The sequence below is a fragment of the Salmo salar genome, chromosome ssa02 (genome assembly GCF_905237065.1).
Source record: "Salmo salar chromosome ssa02, Ssal_v3.1, whole genome shotgun sequence".
NCBI lineage: Eukaryota > Metazoa > Chordata > Actinopteri > Salmoniformes > Salmonidae > Salmo > Salmo salar.
The window spans coordinates 57,002,892-57,023,145 of NC_059443.1; the positions used below are offsets into that span (position 1 = coordinate 57,002,892).

Here is a 20,254-nt window from a genome sequence, read left to right on the forward strand (position 1 = left end):
TGGTTCTCGAATGGTTTTGCCTCGGGACACAAATTGAACAAGGTTGTCTCAGTTGCCATCCAATATTAGCATCACCAAAATGTAATGCTATATTGATAGTAAATGTACCAATTATCACCTGGGAACTACAGTTCCACATTTCCATTGTCAATCATTCCATGTTTCCCATATTCTTGATGAAGAATGTTAAGCTCACTGATTTGAGACCTCTAAATCAACTACATAGCGCTGCTAATAACTACATTGAAAATACTGAGATTGAAAAATAGTTCAGATGTTAAATTATTAAAACATATAGGTTCATTATCATTTCTACACACGTTCTACCTGGTTTTAGTAGTTTAAGTTCAGACTGGAGCATTTTTAATTTACAAATAATCAAATAATAATATTTATTTTTTACTCAGACACTCGCGAACCAATCAAAACCTCCGTCACGACCAACCAGTTGAGAATCGCTGAGCTAATGCGTTACAATTATGCGCTACATGTAGCTAACCATCCATATGCATACAGATCTGTGTGTGATTCTGCACAAAGTCTGTGCAGTCACTGGCACTGTGCTTGCAGCAGAAATATTGGAGGAATACGCGCTAATTCTAGCTGAAAGATATTTGTTTACAGAAAGGCATGCATATTAATATACGCTTATTATTATCGCTACACACTGTAGATATGTAAATAAGGTAGAATAGTTGTCGATAGACGAATATCAAATAGGTCGAAGACCAATGCAAGAAGACTGCTAGCCAGGAAGCTAGCTAGCTAACGGTTACGTTAGTTTGTAGCTAGCTTGCCATTTTCAACCAGTGGCCAGCTAGTCAAGTTAGCCATGCTAATTGGACCCTGGTAGGTGTCAGCTTTGGTTATTATAATTTATTGTAATGTCAATAAATTTCTACAAACCACATGCTCGTAGTTGTTCATGCGAATGCACACCGAAGATGTTTGTGTGTTCACGAGACTGAATTCGTAAAGAAGAACGTCAACATGCATAACATTAGCTTGATAGCTAGCTAGCATATGGTAGCATTTACTGTGACAATTTGACAGTTATTTGCCTGTCTGGTTGCATAGATATTTTGGTCTGAAATAGGCCTATTGACATAGCTATGTCTTACGAAATATAATATCATGATGCATTACATTTATATCATCGACATTATTGCAATTCACACATACCGCTCTTTCCACTGTCACTCAACGACACAAAAAGGGCTTTAGTTAGCTATGCAGATAATTCTTCCCAAAAATTATTAGCAAGCATGGGCTGTTGTCTGTCCCACGCGCCCATTTATTCCCGCCCTTATAAATCACTTGTCATGGTCAATCAGGCAGGTTACCTGTGGTCATTTAGTTCAGGCCACAGCCACCTGCTAATTATTTCCTATTAAATGTAATTTTGTACCTGTGAGATAAAAACTAAATATTGTTAAGGATTTAGCTAGATCAGTTATATTATGTTACAGCACATACAATACTCTGTTGAACACAATTTTATATTTTCTTCCAGCAGGGTTGCACTGAGAGCTTGATGTGACAGACTGCATTATTAGGGGAGCCCTGCAAGACTTCCAAGGAAACCCACTAACCAAAGCAGGTGCATCACTCAGTTAACCTCACACATAGTATTGTACCTGCAGACACAGTGGATACAACTTTATTACCTCTAAGCAGCCCGATGAGTGTTTAAGGGGAGGCACCCGGCCCGCAGTGGCCCATGCTCCGTACCCACTTCCCTCCCTGCCTTCCCTCCCCTTCAAGCTGATTCAGAGCCGACAGACACTCTCCCGGCACCACCTCCCCACCCACTCCGTCCCTCATCCTCAGGCCATGGCTGCGGGCACGGAGACGGTGCACTACATCCACCTGCACAACTCCAGCCAGTCTGTTCTGGAGGCTTTACGGACGCAGCGGCGTGAAGGCCTCTTCTGCGACGTGACGGTGCGCATACATGACGCCTCGCTGCGTGCCCACGCCTGCGTGCTGGCCGCTGGCAGCCCCTTCTTCCAGGACAAGCTGCTGCTGGGCCACTCTGAGATCTCGGTGCCGCCGCTGGTCCCTGCTGAGACGGTGAAGCAGCTGGTGGATTTTATGTACAGCGGCTCGCTAGTGGTGGTGCAGTCGCAGGCCCTCTGCATCCTCACCGCTGCCAGCATCCTGCAGATTAAGACGGTCATCGACGAGTGCACCCAGATCATCTCCCAGAGGAAGGTGGCTGCTGCGGCAGCAGCCGCAGCAAGTGGAGGTGGAGGGGGGATGACAGTTGGAGTCCTGCCCAAGCAGGAGGAGCGGGGAGGGGGTAAAGGTAGGGACAGCGGTGGTGGTTGTATTGGTGGTGGTGGCGGAGTCAGCGGTGGTGGGGGTTACCAGAGCTTCTCGAACTTCACCTTAGGGGACTGCGGAGCGAGCAACATGGTCACAGGCCTGGGCGGATCTAACTTGAGCGTTAATGTTAGCGAGAGTGGCCCAGGAGGCGCCCTGGAGCAGGCTAACCCAGTGGGGCTGATGGCTCTAGCTGACATGGGCAGCCCCGGGGCCCTGTGTGGGGCTGACGGGCTGAGCTCAGGGGCCGGCGGAGTCCTCATGAAGAACTCAAGTTGCACACAGGATGTGAGGTACAAGCTGAGAGACCTGCTAGCGGCAACCGCTAACGGCGCCAATGCCGGAAGCTCAGGGAATCTCTCAGTCGGCTGCAGCTCTGGTGTCAGCAGCGTGGACAGCATTGGCCGGGACAGTATCCGCAGCAATGCGGCTGACCTCTCGGAGGAGCTTGTGGGGATGGACAGATACTGCGAGGCGGAGGAGATGGATGGACATCACAGAGGGAGAGACTTGGACAGGGACAGAGGGGCAGGAGGACACAGCCGCAAGCAGAGGCAGCCACTCAGGCTTCAGGTAAGATCCCCATGGTTACAGTTGTAAGGCAGGCAGATATGCAGCCAGACATCCATCCTAAAGTGAATAAAGCAGGACTTCTAGACGGCAAATACCCTCATTGTGTCATTGCTGGAATTAAGCTATAGATCTGAACGTGTCAGCAATAAACATAATTGAAAGGAAGTTGCTGTCCAGAAGTCTTATATTAGGCTATCCTCCTAGATAATGTTCCATGGACTGATTAAACAGTGAACACCCCTTCTATGGGTCATTAAACATGTTAAGTCTTGGATGTAGTGCCAGCTAGCACCTCTTTTCAGTTGTTGTTACATTATACCTAAGCCAATTCTGTATGCTCTCAGAAAAAATGGTTCCAAAAGGGTTCTTTGGCTGTCCACATAGGAGAGCCCTTTTTGGTTCCAGGTAGAACCCTTTTGGGTTCAATGTGGAACATGTAACCCAAAAGGGTTCCACCTGGAATCAAAAAGGGTTCTTCAAACCCTTTTAGGTTCTAAATAGTACCTTTTTTTCTTCATTTGTACATTGAGAAATTGCTATCTAAGTAATAAGGGGGTGTGGTATATGGCCAATAGTCCACAGCTAAGGGCTGTTCTTATGCACGACGTAACCCGTAGTGCATGGATACATCCCTTAGCTGTGGTATATTGGCCATATACTACAAAACCCCAAGGTGCCTTATTGCTATTATGAACTGGTTTCCAACATAATTAGAACAGTAAACAAGTATTTTTTTGTCATACCCATGGTATATGGTCTGATATACCACGGCTTTCAGCCAATCAGCATTCAGGGCTCGAACAACCGGTTTATAATTCTCTTTTTACTGTCTTCACATTCCTGACCATACACCACAGTTTGAAGCACCAATTTTAGACTCGATACTCTAATTGACTATATGTTTTTCTTTACCTTCTCTTAGGTTCTTGTAGGAGAGGAAGTGGTGGTGAAGGATGAAGGAGTGCAGGAGCCGGATGGAGGGGTCTTCGGCTTGGAGGAGGGAAGACGAGTTGAAGGGCAGGAGGGCACACAGGAATCCATGGCAACCTTCGGCCAGGTGAGTCTTGTCTTGTCCTAGACAGTAACTTGTTGGAGCATGGTGCTGGCAAAAAACACCAGGGCTGTGGGTTTAACCCCATATGGGCTGCATGTTCTGAATCTGTACATTGCTTTGGATAAAAGTGTCTATACTCATTCTTTCATCATTATCACAGTTTTAGAGACTTTTCATGGTTATGTATTAGGGTCAATTAAGTTAGGTAATACTCATAAGTGAATTTTGTCTCTCTGTCTTACAGGAGGGTGTATTCTATGATGAGGCTGGAGTTTTCTCCCCCGAGGCTTTCTGGCCCCAGAACGAGCCGGCTCAGACCATGTCCTTCAACCCCAGAGGAAGAGGAAACAAGCCACTGTCTCCCCCTACCTCTTCACAGTCCATCAACAATCAGGTCAGTTACAAATGTAAACAGTTTTAAAATAGTCATTGCAACAATTTGTAAACTTTAATCATGAAAGTCGTTGGTGGCCATTATTTCAATTCCTGTTTCCCTTTCAGCTACTTTTTCAGTACCCAGTCAGCCAATCACAGCCATCAGCCTCATTCTTTGTGGGCGGACCGATGGTTATTGACAGCATGGCAGGAACGGAGCACAGCCAACAAGCTCCGCCCCCGGCACCAATGACCCCTGTTCTGTCAACCTGTGGCACGCCAGGCCCCTCCCCTTCCTCCCAGGGATCTGAGACGTCCTTCGACTGCACTCACTGTGGGAAATCGTTACGTTCCAGGAAGAACTACAGCAAGCACATGTTCATACACTCCGGTAGGCCACCACTTTCTATATATACTAGTTACTATCACTTCCTTTAAAACATTTACTGTTCATGATTGTTGTATACACATGTTAAAACTCCACATAACAGATAGTCCTACTCTGATACCCATGTCATACTAACAGATCCTATTTTCTGTTGTGTGTGCCTCAGGTCAAAAGCCTCATCAGTGCAGCATCTGCTGGCGCTCCTTCTCCCTGCGCGACTACCTCCTCAAGCACATGGTGGTGCACACGGGCGTGCGCGCCTTCCAGTGCTCTGTGTGCGGCAAGCGCTTCACACAGAAGAGCTCACTCAACGTGCACATGCGCACGCACCGGGCCGAGCGCACCTTCCAGTGCACCGTGTGCCACCGGGCATTCACCCACCGCACCCTGCTGGAGCGCCACGCCCTGCAACACACCCACCATGGGGCCACCCAGGGCCAAGGGCAGGGACAGGGCCTCCAGCAGACCCCTAAACACAGCCCTCCAGCCCTGGCAGGGCCCTCGGGCATGTGCGGCTCAGCTGGGATGGGCGGCACCATGGCCAACATGCCCAGCCACGGGCCGCCCTCCTAGAAGGAGAGAGAGGGGGAGGAGGGCCCAATCCCAAACTGATCCGTCACCCCTATCCTGGAGCCATTTTCTGATCTGAGAGGATTGCTAGGTATGAGCAACATGGTGGATACTCCATCTAGACCTATTGGAGGCTGGATGAGGTTTGTGCCATATTTCTCACACCTATGAAGCCCTTGCCGATATGCAAGAGGGAGTTGCCAATAATGGAAAAAAAGGGGAGATCACTGGTTTGGGATTGGGGAAGAAAAGGGAGAGAGAGGCAGAAAGCTGTTGGAGACTAATTGCAGGAGATTGAGGGGAGGAAATGTAGGAGGGCTGAGAAACAGAGACAGAAAAGGGGGAGGGAGAGAAAGCAAAAAAGGAGAACAAGCTACGACTAGAAAAAGAGTGCAGGGTGATGAACCGATGAAGAAGAGAGCAAATGAATCTATGAGAGTTACCATCATACATCAAGACGACATAGGAACGATATTACATGCAGGAGGCACTGGGCGACCCAGGATCATATACCTCGAAACAGGAAGAGACAGGAAATGAATTAAGGACACAACTTTTATTTTGAAATGTGACAAACGTTTCAGCATGTTGTACACACCTCAAAGAATACCTCGGCGGTCCAAAGACAGGCATTATGCTACACATGTTTAATAGCTACATCAAACAGCAAAACAGTGGGAACTAAAGCTACCTGAAATCTCTTCCTTTTAAAACCGTACAATTACTTTTTTTTACATAATATTCCTTTACATTGTCGATATGAGTTTATTTGTCGCTCATTTGTGATTTATTGATGACGAAAACAATAAGGCAATTAATTTTAATAAGGATCTTTCAACTATGTGACACTTTTTGGGATAAATGAGAAAATCGGTACTTTTATCAGGCTTTTTAATCCATGTGTATGTGGGGTTATTACAGTTGAAGTCAGAAGTTTACATACACCTTAGCCAAATACATTTAAACTCAGTTTTTCACAATTCCTGACATTTAATCCTTGTAAAAATTCCATTTTAGGTCAGTTAGGATCACCACTTTATTTTAAGAATGTGAAATGTCAGAATAATAGTAGAGAGAATGATAATGATTTATTTCAGCTTTTATTTCTTCCATCACATTCCCAGTGGGTCAGAAGTTTACATACACTCAATTAGTATTTGGTAGCATTGCCTTTAAATTATTTAACTTGGGTCAAACGTCTCAGTTAGCCTTCCACAAGCTTCCCACAATAAGTTGGGTGAATTTTGGCTCATTCCTCTTGACAGAGCTGGTGTAACTGAGTCAGGTTTGTAGGCCTCCTTGCTCGCACACGCTTTTTCAGTTCTGCCCACAAATTTCTATAGGATTGAGGTCAGGGCTTTGTGATGGCCACTCCAATACCTTGACTTTGTTGTCCTTAAGCCATTTTGCCACAACTTTGGAAGTATGCTTGGGGTCATTGTCCATTTGGAAGACCCATTTGCGACCAAGCTTTAACTTCCTGACTGATGTCTTGAGATGTTGCTTTAATATATCCACATCATTTTCCTTCTTCATGATGTCATCTATTTTGTGAAGTGCACCAGACCCTCCTGCAGCGAAGCACCCCCAACATGATAATGCCACCCCCGTGCTTCACGATTGGGAGGGTGTTATTTGGCTTGCAAGACTCCACCTTTTTCCTCTAAACATAACGATGGTCATTATGGCCAAACAGTTCTATTTTTGTTTCATCAGACCAGAGGACATTTCTCCAAAAAGTATGGTCTTTGTCCCCATGTGCAGTTGCAAACTGTAGTCTGGCTTTTTTATGGCGGTTTTGGAGCGGTGGCTTCTGCCTTGCTGAGCGGCCTTTCAGGTTATGTCGATATAGGACTCGTTTTACTGTGGATATAGATACTTTTGTACCTGTTTCCTCCAACATCTTCACAAGGTCTTTTGCTGTTGTTCTGGGATTGATTTGCACTTTTCGCACCAAATTACATTCACCTCCAGGAGACAGAACGCGTCTCCTTCCTGAGCGTTATGGCGGCTGCATGATCCCATGGTGTTTATACTTGCGTACTATTGTTTGTACAGATGAACGTGGTACCTTCAGGCATTTGGAAATTGCTCCCAAGGATGAACCAGACTTGTGGAGGTCTACAATTGTTTTTCTGAGTTCTTGGCTAATTTCTTTTGATTTTCACATGTGTCAAGCAAAGAGGCACTGAGTTTGAAGGTAGGGCTTGAAATACATCCACAGGTACACCTCCAATTGACTCAAATTATGTCAATTAGCCTATCAGAAGCTTCTAAAGCCATTACATAATTTTCTGGAATTTTCCAAGCTGTTTAAAGGCACAGTCAACTTAGTGTATGTAAACTTCTGACCCATTGGAATTGTGATACAGTGAATTATAAGTGAAATAATCTGTCTATAAACAACTGTTTGAAAAATTACTTGTGTCATGCACAAGGTAGATGTCCTAACCGACTTTCCAAAACTGTAGTTTGTTAACAAGAAATTTGTGGAGTGGTTGAAAAATGAGTTTTAATGACTCCAACCAACCTAAGTGTATGTAAACTTCCGACTTCCAACTGTATATGTACTTTTGGGGCACTTGCCAATGAATGGGAAGGTTTGTTGCTGAGAACTATAACATTTTTTTCCAACGGCTTCATTTAATACTTTAAAATGTTTTTATTGTAACTAAATAAATCATGAGGAAATACAATCACCCAGAGTGGATTTGATTACCATGGTAATATTTATTACAATTTGACAATGATTACTATGCACAATACATTTTTGCACATTGTGTAATTTAATTCTGCTTTATATGTTGTCCTACCCTAGATTTTAGGTGATTTTAGATATGCGGTATATAGACCCCACTAGACATAAATGCCAACTGAGCCAGTGAGACCAGCAAAACCCCTTTAAAATCCCTTCTGGTATTCACTATAAACTTTAACATAAAATGTCCCCTCACAATGAAGAAACATTCTGCTTGATCATGATGATCTCATTGAGCTACGCACTGTTCTGCTGATTCACTAGTCTCTATAATGGGAATCTGTTAAAGCCCTGTTAATAGGAAGTTGACATGATTTATAGATCAGTTAAATCTGTGCTGCATATAGTTCAGGCCGACCCTTGTGAACAAACAGGTGATTAGGCTGTTCCAGAGATTTTTGTATCCTCAGCAACTCAAATGTTTCTTGTACATTTTGTCTGAGGTGGACCTGTGTACAGTACTCTATTATGTGTGCTTAAAGCCATGTCAGAAGAATGCATCCCATTGTAGTGATGTACTGTGTTTTGCCTTTATTATTTAGCTTTCTTTGAGTGAAGGGGATGATAAATGTTATTTTAATTTTTGGGGGGCAAATTTGAGTATAACTGCAAGTCAAATATGTCATAAGAAAATAAGTAATTTTATAAAGCACCAATCATGCTATGTATACCACATTTTATGTATGGAAAAGCTAAAAGGCATGATATAACTTTTTATGAAAAATTACATGTACGTACTTCAATGACTTTATTGAATTTTAAAACATGATTTTAAAAATTTCAAACATTTCTTTCTCAAAATAAAGTCTTATGGCTACAAGCCAACTTGTTGTCCTACAGTTGATTATTTGACCAAAAGGTAAAGGGGGGTAAAACAAGCATATGTATTCTTATCAAAATACTTTTGAATCTCTTCTTTGTTTTAGGTTTGGTTTCATCACATTCTAAAAACAAGTAATACATTTTGCTGTTGACCAATTTCACGGTTTTCTGTTAAGTGTACATTCCCTCGATCCTAACCAATTTATATGAAAGACAATATAAAAAGCTTGCTTTTCTTAAACGCTATAGATAATCTGTTTCTTTCCAGATCAAGCCTTTGAAGGTCTGGCTGGTAGTGCCGGAACTCTGGCCAGAGGGCATCTGTTACTCAACAATCTGTTCCTGTTATTCTCTTTTTTTCCCAGCATGCCGAGGGACACACAGGCTCTCCCAAGGGTGACCTTTTGTGTGGCCCCATTGTCAATTCCATCATTGTCTACTGCTGAAGTCTGTTCCCATGATGCCACGAGGCAGGCTATAGTAGTATACCCGCCTTTAGAGGCCAACCTTAGGGGTGACAATTTACAGTTACTTTTTTGTGTCCCAACTTTTTGGGGTTAAAAACAAATACGATTTTATTTGCTAGGCAACTAAGGAATCAAATGTGTAGAAAAATAGAAAAATGTTAAAGAATCGTAAATGGGTAATTCCATGAGGAAATTCAAAAATCTTATTTTTGAAGAATTTGACTAGAGATATTATCAAATATTATTGTAGATGTATTATAAAGCATATTCAACAAGAACAACATTTGGATAAGTTACATTGACTGGGTGTTTGTCAGTTTTCTGAACTGAACATTCATCAATAGTTTTCATTCTTTCTTGCTTCATATAAGGATGTTTTAAAGCATTAGTTTGCATTTATCACATTTTTCCATCGGAGTAGTACATCTAGCGTGGGGACATTGTTTTTTCATGAATAGCCCCCGTTGGTCTCCACGGAAACACTTTCAACTCCTGGCAGTGACCAACAGCATCGGCATAGAATAGCCAACCATGGGGTAGCCAGGGGAAGACAACAGATGTTACTGATTAACTTTCCTCACAGAACTCAAAGAACGGCTAGGCATGGGCTCACAAACCACAGTCACACACAAAAAAGTTGTACTTTCAATTATATTTATTCATTAAAAAACAGTAGCAGAGGCAGTAACAATAATAAAATGTTGTACAATCCCTCTTACTTTAAATAACATTTCTTTAAAAACAAATTCCTTGACCTGAAGTGCCTTTGCAAATATCAGCATTAAAAAATGTACTTAAATAATCATAACAAACATAGCAAATATACAATATAATTAAAAAATAAAAATAATACAAAATCATTAAATTAAATCATACATATTTTTTTAATCATACAACTTATTTTATTTTTTTATTTTTTACAAATGGACAAAATCTGTATTGAAGCAAAAAAAGATTTTAAGACAAAGTTTTCATCTCCAAAAACAATCAATCCAATGTTATAAATGGTTCGGTGGACTTTGAAACAACACACTTCAGTTTTACACAGTGATATAGTGTACGTAGTACAGTCCTCACAGGTCTAGAGATTGGATCAGAATCCATGTTAACAGCCTTGTGAAGGACAGGCCAGTATGGCCAAACATCCACCGTTTGATGCAGTTCATGCGCTCAGCAACGGCTTGTGGGGCAAAAGAAAAGGGCTGGGTGCAAATGTTGCAAAAACTTCAAACCTACATTTCTGTTACAACCGAAATCGAAGACATCGTACATCACCTCTATCGTGACGGTTTGTCCATTTTTCGATCTCGTTATAAAAATCTTCGCTTGAGGTCGCTTTGAAAGGTAAAAAAGATTTGCCCCACCGATTCCTATCCCACAGGCCTCCACTGCCTGCACTTATTTTCCAGTAGAGAACCAGCTCACTCTGAATATCAGTTAAACGTCTCAGTATCAGCAGCAGTCTCAAGGCGGGACACCTCCCCCTAGGGTTAGAGCAGCATTTAAAGGAGTATAAAAACTCTCCCATAGAGCAAATTGGTGGCTTGCGTTACACCTATGGAGACAAGAGAGAAACAAAATGGACATTAGTTGTTGTTTACAAAGCTCTTAGGGAAATGCAGTGACTTTATCAAACAATTGTAAATGAGGAAAAGTGAAGAGAAGTATCCCAAACTCACCTCAGTTGCAATTATACATTCATCCTTTTCCTCCGACATGACAAACACGGATTTGTACTTGGTGTCTGCACATGCAGACATTTCTGGAAGTTTAATTTCATTTCTTGAAGTTTCTGATGCGTCACTGATGGAAGATAGACAAAGATCCACATTAGTCATCTGACATTCAAATTGTATTTTTAATTTTTTTCATGTTATATGATTACATCTATTATCTTATTGAGTGTTCTTTACCTTTTTAAATGTTTGCTGCGTTTATTTCTGCACTCCTCATACTCAAAACCCGAGTCCAGAGCTTGGCATTTCTCTTCGCAAGCCGAGGCCTCCAGGCTCAGCATCGACTCTTTGGCCGCCTGCTCGTACTTCACCTCATGCACAAGGTTATAGTCCACCGGCAGGTGGCGGCTCTTGTAGCTGCTCCGACACGACGGCGATGGTTCGTCCATGTCGGCATCGCTTCCGAAATCCATTTTCTTGTTGATGTTCTTGATGCCTGGCTGTGGCCCGAGCCCTACGACGCTTACCGACAGGTCCTTATCACTCCGGTGACAATTATTGGTCAGGTTGTTTATTGTCTCGCCTTCGCCGACGGTGGCGTCGCCCTGGCTACCGCGCTGCATCTTGTTGCGGACGCAGCCAACCAGCACTGCACAACCTGCTAGCAGAAGCAGCACCAGAGCTGTCCCAGACCCCACCGCCATCCAGGGGATCTCCGAGCCTCGAATAGCTGCATGGTCCGGGAGCAGGAACTGGCAGTTGCGGCCACCGTAACCAGGCACGCAGGCGCACACGTAGCGGTTATTCCTCTCGTGGCAGGTGGCGCTGTTGTGGCAGGGGTTGTGCTCGCAGCGGCTTATGGGAGAACTGCAGTTGCGGCCCGTGTAACCCGGGGGGCAGATGCAGGTGTAGCCGTCAAGACCCTCCTGGCATGTACCACCATTTTGGCAGGGGTAGATGGAGCACTCATTGCCGGTGTGGTCGCAGTTCATGCCTGTGAAGCCATCAGGACACTGGCACAGGTAGGAGTTGACGAGATCCACACAGCGGGCACCTAGTGTGAGATGCAGAGCGATTGGGAATTAATGGGTGGTCAATAATGTGGAGGCAGGCTGTAGTCTGAAAGGTAACTGTTTAAATGTAAAAAGTTGATAAATTGAGATCTGAAACCACATCTGTGTAAGTTGTTCAATTAGACCTTACCATTGGAGCATGGGCTGGAGGTGCAGTGGTCAATCTTCTTCTCACAGTTGAAGCCAGCGTAGCCTGTGGGGCACTGGCAGAAGTATCCGCCATCAGGGTTGTCGGCACAGCGGCCTCCGTTGAAGCAGGGACCATCGGCGCAAGTCATAGCGCTCAGCTCGCAGGTGTTGCCGTAGAAACCAGGAGGGCAAGCACAGGCATGCGTGTTCTCCATATCCTTTGAGAAAAAGATTGAAACATAAGCTTAACAAATACATTCCTCCAAAATGCATTAGATCACCATCACAACAACAGTGGTATTCATGATTGCCCACATCTTCCTAATCCTAGTTGTAATTGAGTGTACATTTTAACACAATGATGTAACTGTACAGTACTTACAGTGCAGCTTCCTCCATTTCGACAGGGGTTCAGGGTGCATTCGTTGACCTCAATCTCACAAGCATCCCCAGTGAAGCCCGGTCTGCAGGAACAGGTGTAGCTCCCCTGGCCAGTGTTGCTACAAGTGGCTCCATTCATACAGGGCTTGTGGTGAGTGCAGTAGTTCAGATCTGGAGGGGGACAAGCAGCACATGTGGATTAGTCCATTAGTCCCAATGGAACATATGGCAGAACAACAACAGCAGCAGCCCAGCTAATGTCTTTCTGCCACTCTCACACTTTTTTCTTACACTTTTTCACAATTTCTCTCACAACACTATCTCTTTGTCTCTGTTTGTGTCATCTCTCTAAATCCCCCTCCCACTTTCTCTCCCCCCCCCCTCTCTCTCTCTCCAGTGGGACTCACCTTGGTTACAGAAGAGGCCTCCCCACCCCTCCTGACAGTTGCACTGCCACGGCTGCTGGCAGGTCCCATGGAGGCAGCCTGGGTAACGGATGCACTCATCACAGTACCGCCCTTTGAAACCCACTCTGCACCTGTCACACAATAATTACAACACATTGGTTAGAAACCCACTCAAGTTTCTCTTTATGTCACAGATTATTTCTGAAAATATTAACTGAGGAAGTGTTTTAATACGTGAAAATCATAGTTGTCTTTTCTCTAACTTACTTGCACTCCCCAGGCTTCTCACAAAAGCCGTGTTCGTCGTCACATCCTGGAAGGCAGAGAGCTACAAAGGAGACAAACACAAGGTAAGAACCATGGCACAATAAAAACACTTATTACACATATGCTCTTTGTTTAGTTTGGCTTTGAGCAACAAAAAAAGTATTGCTTAAATCTGAACAAATTCATTAAAAAGGGGGCAACTAAACCCATTAGCTGTTTTACCAAAAAAAAACACACTCTCCTTATCATGGTGAAAGAATATTCTGCTTAACATAGTGCATAGAGACAATAGGAGGGTGCACACAGCAAACTCTCTCGCTCTCCCTCTTTTTTCATCGCTGTGGGTCAAAACTCTTTTATTCATTCTGTGCACACAACTCCCCTTAATGTCTCGGATTGGGGCAGATAAGAGTGGACAGCTGGTGAGTATGTTGCCAGTGCGTGACAGCTGCTCCATTGTCTACTCTCTCCCAGCAGCTGCCCACTTCAAACAATACATCACCCGCCTCAGCCAATCAGCGGCCAACCAACTCCAAGAGTAACGAATCGGACGTAGCATGTAAATTTATGGCACGCGTGAGATTATTCCGAAAACTTTCCTCCGCCCGATTTGAATAAATAAAGCGGTCGTGTTTGTGGGAGCGTGGTGTTTTCATACAAGTTGCCTCAATTTATAGATGTTTATAGCCACGCCACCTAACATAAAAAGTAACGTCTATTCATCTACCATAATAATGTTATTTGACATGACCCAAAAAGTGTCTATATGTAAAACATGAATAACAATGTTATATCATATTTAGTAAAATATTTCCCCAAAAACACCTGAACACCAAGTTTCACTTACGTTCTGTGCAGTAATGGCCTTTCCACCCGGCGTCACAGACAATCTCTCCGCGCTCTCCACAGGTGAAGTGGCCGAAGGCATCGTCTCGTGGGCGGCAGAAGACCGAGCAGCCATCGCCATAGTAGTGCTCATCACAGACAAAGCGGTAGGAGTACTTCAACTCGGTTCTTCCTCCAGTATGCAGGTCCTGAGACCAGTCATCTCCCACCGTCAGATGTCTCTGAGTGGTCATTGTGCTGATAACACGGTCTGGGTTTTCTGCAGATGGAAATAAGAACGGAACTTTAGCAAAATGTGTGTAAATGTAAGTTATCCTTGACTAGATCACACCACGTAAAGCCAAACAACTGTACGGTAGTGTATTTTGATCCTACCTATCGAAAGATCGTCTTTGGAGTCGGTGTGCAGAGCTTCAATGATCAGCGAGAACGTCCCCTGAGGACATAAACAAATAGCATCATAAGACAGGTGGCCAACGGAGATGGGGAACGAGATAGGCACATCTAACATGTTCTCTATACTAGAAGATAAAATAACATTTCGAGACGATAATACAAACATAAACAAGACTAACATGTTTATATATACGTGTAGTCATTAATAGACCACTCTATATATATTAACCAATTTGTACGCACGGATTTTTAAAGACCTCGTGACTAGAGATTTATATGAATTACTTGTTTATGAATTAACCCAAGGCAGAGTACTCACCGGCCATGTGAAACCGAAGTTAATTCTGATGGGATTAGTAAATGAACTGTCAGACATGGCTTCCGGAACTTGGAAAGAGTTTGACCCAAGAACAGGCGTTATAGCGCCGCCGTAGTTGCAAGGTGGCTCTGGTGATGCGTTTGGCTGATAATGTTTCAGACAGATTCTGAAAAACGTTTTACATTCACACTGTTGCTGATAAACTGACGTCAATCCTCCCTTGCAGCAGTTCATGTTGCCCTGAACCCCTTTCTTGTTCAAAAACTCCTGCAACTTCAGTTCGAAAACTCCTGAACAAAAACCCTGTTGAAATAATTGTATTTATTACACAATCATTAACATAGGCTATGTGACGTAAAATCTTGAAATGGTTATCAATTGAATAGTACGGTAATTGTGTTATGTAATTGTCTTACCTTGCATATCAAGACGAACATAACCGCAACTGTCAGAAGAATAGCGCGCCCCATATTAAATAAATACAAATAAATAAATAGGATAAAGTCTTGGAGCGACTCAGCTCAATTTAAGCTCAATATGCCTCCTTTCAAATCATGTTCTGTGAATGAATCATTGAGCACGCTTCTTCTCTTAAGAGGTCTTCTCATCGGTTTCTGGTGTCAGCCACGCCGATTTCATTCATGTCCAAGAAACAAAAAGATAATCCAAAATAGATATTGGAACTGCCCTGAACTGTCCTCAAAATTCCGTTACAATGCGATAATCCCACTCCAAAAATGTTTAAAAAAATAATAATTATAATTGACACAGTTCGTTCCCTGTTGAAACGAAGAGGGCAACAAATGTAGGAAATTGCTTTTGTGTGACGTGGTCTATCCCAAGGAAAGATTTGTCACTGATCCAACATACTTCCCCGCCACCTTCTTCCTTCTTCCTCAACATAAATTGTGCGTCTGTCTTGAGTGAAGGCCGCCTGCCGCCAGTTTTATATGGGCCGGCGCATGCTAGGGTAATAAGATGCAAATGAGCCGCCCCCCCCCCCCCCCTCAATCTGGCTCAGGGGATCACAATGGATACCTCTCCAAGCCCCTTCGTCTCAAATCACAAGCTAGCATTGGGTCAGAAAATGGAAAATGGAGGAATGTCAAAGTATTCCAGCAAACTGCATGAGACTGTCTCAGCAACCTGTCCTGGAATGACTCACTTTCCACAACATTAGAGATTAAAAAATGTAGCACATAATAACAAAACAGAATGGCCAATTTATTTATTCCAGTTTAAACCAGATTTCAGTTATAACTATATATCAGTATTTCACAGTAATGTATTGTACAAGTCTGCCTACACTTGGTGTTTAAGCTTATTTGTGAATATAGATGGGGTAGTTAAATTGTATATTTTTATGTTAGAAAAGAAAACAACATTTATGTTAAGAAACATTTTCAGGGAGAGGTCTGAAAAAGCCAAAATATGTGGCGTGCCATGTGTAGTGTATTTGTCAAACCCTGACTCAGTTGATTGTGCAGCATAACTCCACCCTCTACAAACATTTTGGCATTTCTAGTTGTGGGAAAATCGAATGCTTTGAATTAAGAATTGAGTGATGAAAACATTCTCTGGCAAGGGTGTGTGGTGAGGTAAACTAGAAAAAAAAACATTTGTATGGGCACAGAGTTTTTCATTCACTTTTCCTTTTTTCATTCTGTGGAGCGAAGAAAAGGTGTGTGTGTGTGTGTGTGCGTGCACGTGTGTGTGTGTGTGTGTGTGTGTGTGTGTGTGTGTGTGTGTGTGTGTGTGTGTGTGTGTGTGTGTGTGTGTGTGTGTGTGTGTGTGTGTGTGTGTGTGTGAGAGAGAGAGAGAGAGAGAGAAGTAGAGAGACATCCGCGTGGCCGTCCTGAGGGCACTTTGTTATTGTGTGCTGAAGGAATAAGTTCGCTCTCTCTCTCTCTCCCTCTCTGTGCGCTCAGCTGTATGGTAATTCCACAGCACCTGCTCTCCCCTTAATATACAGTGAGCGGAGCTTCCTTGGGCTCGCGCCGCTATCCTCACACAATTACAATGTACCCAACATTTAGAAGAACGAGCCCCTTCCTGAACAAAACTCAAACAGGAGGTCAAATATATATTTGGGTTTTCCCTCTTTGCTCGCATATGCAATGAATGCTCTCTTTCTGTGTTTTATTTTTTTTGTTGAACCAAACTTAGGGCAGACTATTATTCAAGTAGGCCTACTTTTGTGTAAAGGGAGGCAGAATGGGGGTGGGGTATAGGGGTCTCTCTTAATTAGGTCGTTCATTATAAGTGTGATTTTCTTTTGGATAATAGGCATGGCCTGAGGTCCATAGTTACCATGCACAGATACATTGCGTCACTGCTAAGATATGCAAGTCGAGGTTCGGGCTTGTTTAAATTCCCTTTTATCGAACAGCCAGAGTTATTGTTGTTGTACCTGTTTTCTATCCCTATTGACAACACAAACAGCCTATAGACAGAACGAATACATCGGTTTTGTTTGTGATGAGCTGTGCTGTGATTACGCAAATCAGTCGCATTTATTTCACAGTAGAAAGGGCGATGTTTTTTTCATTAAAGTCTCTGAATAACTTTTATAGTAGAGTTAATTCCGTTTGGGGTTGTCTTTTCTTCTCGGTGGCAATGACCCAGAAACAGCATGATGCATCTAACCATTGCCCAACATTTTTACATATGGAACACTTTGGGCAAATAAACTGCGCAGTAGTTTTACATGAGAAACTGCTTTCTCCATTGCACAAAACCAACCCCTATAGGCACCAATAAGAACTTCCCTCGGCATACATATTTTTATTCGTGTGCTGCCAACCCACTCACACTTGAGTTTGGCAAAATGCCCCCTTCTCTACTTTCCTACCTTAATTCCTTTCCAAAAATGATGGCTACGGGGGTGACTGTTTAACTAAAGTGCTACTGTAGGGGGCTGTTGTAGTTTAACTCCTGCCCACCAGTAGCTGCTGCTAACAAAAAGGGTGACTCGAGGTCTGACTATTCATCCATTCTCTGCGCTTCAATTTTCATTGATTCTGAATGCACGGGTAGCCCTTGGGGATTCTCCGTGAAGGGAGACACGCCTTCAGACGCGGCCAGACCCTTACAAGCCATCTGCCACTACCCAAACGTCGTTTTGTCCTCCTCCCCCTCCCTCCTCCCCAGCTTCCCTCAAGCGCACGGGTCTATACGCCAGTGTCCACTGGCTGGCTCTGTCTACATTGAACTGGAAGCATGTTAAAGAACCTGTAACGGTATGGCTATGCTGGGCCATATGGCGAGGGGAAGCCAGAAGTTTTCGTCCCCGAAGAGTAGACACCACATGGTAGCTCGTGGGAACGTAAACACAACGCGCATCACACGATATCGATCATATGAAGTGATGTGGAGAAGATGATTAGCTTGAATTGGGGGTTGGTGACTGTTACCAAGTGATCAATCGACTTACTATTGATTATTTCTGAGCATTCAGACTGTTGGCACGATTCACCGCGGCTACTTATCGGTTCGACCAAACCCTCATCCAGGCTATAGCTTCTGTCTACTGAAAAGAAAACTTTGTATGGTCATTTTTCAGCAGAAAGAAGATTAGCGACTGAAGGTCAACTTTATATTTGTCTAATCAGGGCTGAGATAGGCCTAATAACAGCAACTCATCTTCCCTGGTCGCGGTTCTCTCCATTTCTATCATTTCTGACCCGCCTGTTTACCTGCTGAAATCTTTGGACTCTGCAGGAGCAGCGCGGCCTTTGTGTCCAGATCAGATTTCTATGGCCAGCTGCTTGAAGGGGGGCACAGGCCAATCCATGGGTGCCCCCTAGTCGTGCTGCTGTCACATTTGCATATGTTGTGGCTGAGGACGTGCTGGGCTTAAATTTGGGGAAGAGTACCGCAATAATTACGCGGTGGCCCCTGAAGGCGCGCCCGCGCGTGTGTGTGGCGCGAGTGGGATGTGTGAGAGTGTGTGGGACAGAGGGAGAAAGAGGGAGAGGGACAGAGGAGGGGGAGGAGGAGAAGGCGTCGAAGTTTTTCAAGGAGCAGCGGCCTGTCGCGTGCCAATGTTTATCAAAACACATCTGCCACGTTCCCCCGGGTAACGCCCATGCGTTGGCGCATCACAACATATGCTGTCCCTATGCATAAATCGATAATTCAACATCTGATCATTTGTATGACACATATCCACACACAACAAATACTCATGGTGATATTTGATAGAATCAGTGCATAATCAATACAGATATAGTGAAGTGAAGTACATGAAGTAGAAAGTCGTTTTTGATACCCCTAACTCTTTAGTGTTGATAACTCCAACCACATGACATGGAAATATCGACTGATAAATTATTGTATCGTTCTAGTTTAGTTCTAATAGGAATTACCCCAGGCGTGGTCTTTATTGCTTATGAAAAACTATGTTGGAAGTATGGCCGTGGTTTCGTAAAGATGATCATTTGTAGTACCTCCGAGATTTTTTTAAACTCTTTCTCAATTCTGAACCAGTGCAATCTGGATGAAATTGTCTGCCACAATCTATGAATAGGGAAACCTTGTGAATGGGAAAGTGACACCTCTCTCTCTATTTCTCCCGTCGCTCTCTATCTCTGTCCACGACATCTGCCCAGCCATGAACAGATGTAGGCACCTGCGTTGTCGGCCCACATATGCACACATGTCCCTTTCAACCTCTCTGGGACCCGGACCAATCACAATGGGATAGACCAAGGGTGTGGTAACCAAATACTCCCTATCCCCCCAGGACACACGCTCTGTTAGAGGCTTTGTCACAAGCAATATCATGTGGCCAGGCCAAACAATCTGTTCTAAGACTGTTCATTTGAGAGATGGGGGTTTGTAGCATGTAGCATGTAGCATGTATTAAAGGGGCTATATAGAGTTTCTTGTTGTTGTTGGAAGTTGAAGTAGTAACACCAAGGCGTTTGATTTTTCCCATGTTTTAGAGACATGAATAGAAAAGCATAGAGAAGCAATGGAGCTGTATTAAGCCTAGTTTATCATGTTGATCTCCTAAGTGGCCGTTTGGGTAATTCTGGAGTGGCCAAGCCATTGGCAGCAGCAGGCAGGTGTTAGTTGTGGTTCAGTAGAGGAGGCTGATGGGAACAACGAGGAACAGGGCGGGAGCAGGTTAAAGACAGAGGAGGGTTTTGTTCTATGAGGATGAGTGGGAAAAGTAGCCTGAAATCCCACTGGCAGCCCTAGATAATAGGGATAATAGCCCTATCCCTCAGCTGCTGCTAGACAGAAGATCCACACACACCTGTTGTCTTGTCGTCCCCATTGTGTGTGGCTAGCTAGCTAGCGTTAGCGCTACACCTCAGGAATGCTCCAGCCCCATCCCTGCTGCACCACGACCATTAGCCTCTGTCCCAAGAGGGAGGAGGGGAGCTTGGGTGGACGGTGGAGGGAGGTGAGGGGTAAGCTA

At 43.9% G+C, this 20,254-nt stretch overlaps 2 protein-coding genes across 3 annotated transcripts; one reads left to right on the forward strand and one right to left on the reverse strand.

Moving 5' to 3' along the window:
- The first annotated feature begins 521 nt into the window (after nucleotides 1-521).
- On the forward strand, nucleotides 522-6,082 carry LOC106587520 (zinc finger and BTB domain-containing protein 45). Of its 2 annotated transcripts, none has more exons than XM_014175993.2 (6): nucleotides 522-849; nucleotides 1,514-2,898; nucleotides 3,821-3,955; nucleotides 4,197-4,346; nucleotides 4,454-4,718; nucleotides 4,882-6,082. In XM_014175993.2, exons 2-6 carry the CDS (start codon nucleotides 1,834-1,836, stop codon nucleotides 5,286-5,288), a joined length of 2,022 nt encoding a protein of 673 aa, XP_014031468.1. In that variant the 5' UTR covers nucleotides 522-849; nucleotides 1,514-1,833; the 3' UTR covers nucleotides 5,289-6,082. The 2 variants fall into 2 exon arrangements, with proteins under 2 accessions (XP_014031468.1, XP_014031463.1); XM_014175988.2 differs by having other exon boundaries at nucleotides 1,517-2,898.
- Nucleotides 6,083-9,969: 3,887 nt separating this feature from the next.
- On the reverse strand, nucleotides 9,970-15,737 carry LOC106587513 (delta-like protein A). The gene is made up of 11 exons (XM_014175968.2): nucleotides 15,243-15,737; nucleotides 14,827-15,129; nucleotides 14,487-14,547; nucleotides 14,113-14,370; nucleotides 13,266-13,326; nucleotides 12,999-13,129; nucleotides 12,593-12,762; nucleotides 12,212-12,428; nucleotides 11,246-12,062; nucleotides 11,012-11,135; nucleotides 9,970-10,887 (listed from the first exon to the last, which is right to left on the reverse strand). The coding sequence occupies exons 1-11, from the start codon at nucleotides 15,294-15,296 to the stop codon at nucleotides 10,882-10,884; spliced, it is 2,202 nt and encodes a 733-aa protein (XP_014031443.1). The 5' UTR covers nucleotides 15,297-15,737; the 3' UTR covers nucleotides 9,970-10,881.
- Nucleotides 15,738-20,254: the final 4,517 nt, after the last annotated feature.

What these genes read in the sequence shown, in the direction of transcription:
- LOC106587520 (XM_014175993.2), top strand. Translation starts at nt 1,834, where the DNA reads ATGGCTGCGGGCACGGAGACGGTGCACTACATCCACCTGCACAACTCC. An exon ending in CCATGGCAACCTTCGGCCAG is followed by an intron (nt 3,956 to 4,196) that starts GTGAGTCTTGTC and finishes TCTGTCTTACAG; the next exon opens with GAGGGTGTATTCTATGATGA. An exon ending in CACAGTCCATCAACAATCAG is followed by an intron (nt 4,347 to 4,453) that starts GTCAGTTACAAA and finishes TTTCCCTTTCAG; the next exon opens with CTACTTTTTCAGTACCCAGT.
- LOC106587513 (XM_014175968.2), bottom strand. Translation starts at nt 15,296, where the DNA reads ATGGGGCGCGCTATTCTTCTGACAGTTGCGGTTATGTTCGTCTTGATA. An exon ending in ACTTCGGTTTCACATGGCCG is followed by an intron (nt 14,548 to 14,826) that starts GTGAGTACTCTG and finishes TTATGTCCTCAG; the next exon opens with GGGACGTTCTCGCTGATCAT. An exon ending in GAAATGGAGGAAGCTGCACT is followed by an intron (nt 12,429 to 12,592) that starts GTAAGTACTGTA and finishes TTTTTCTCAAAG; the next exon opens with GATATGGAGAACACGCATGC.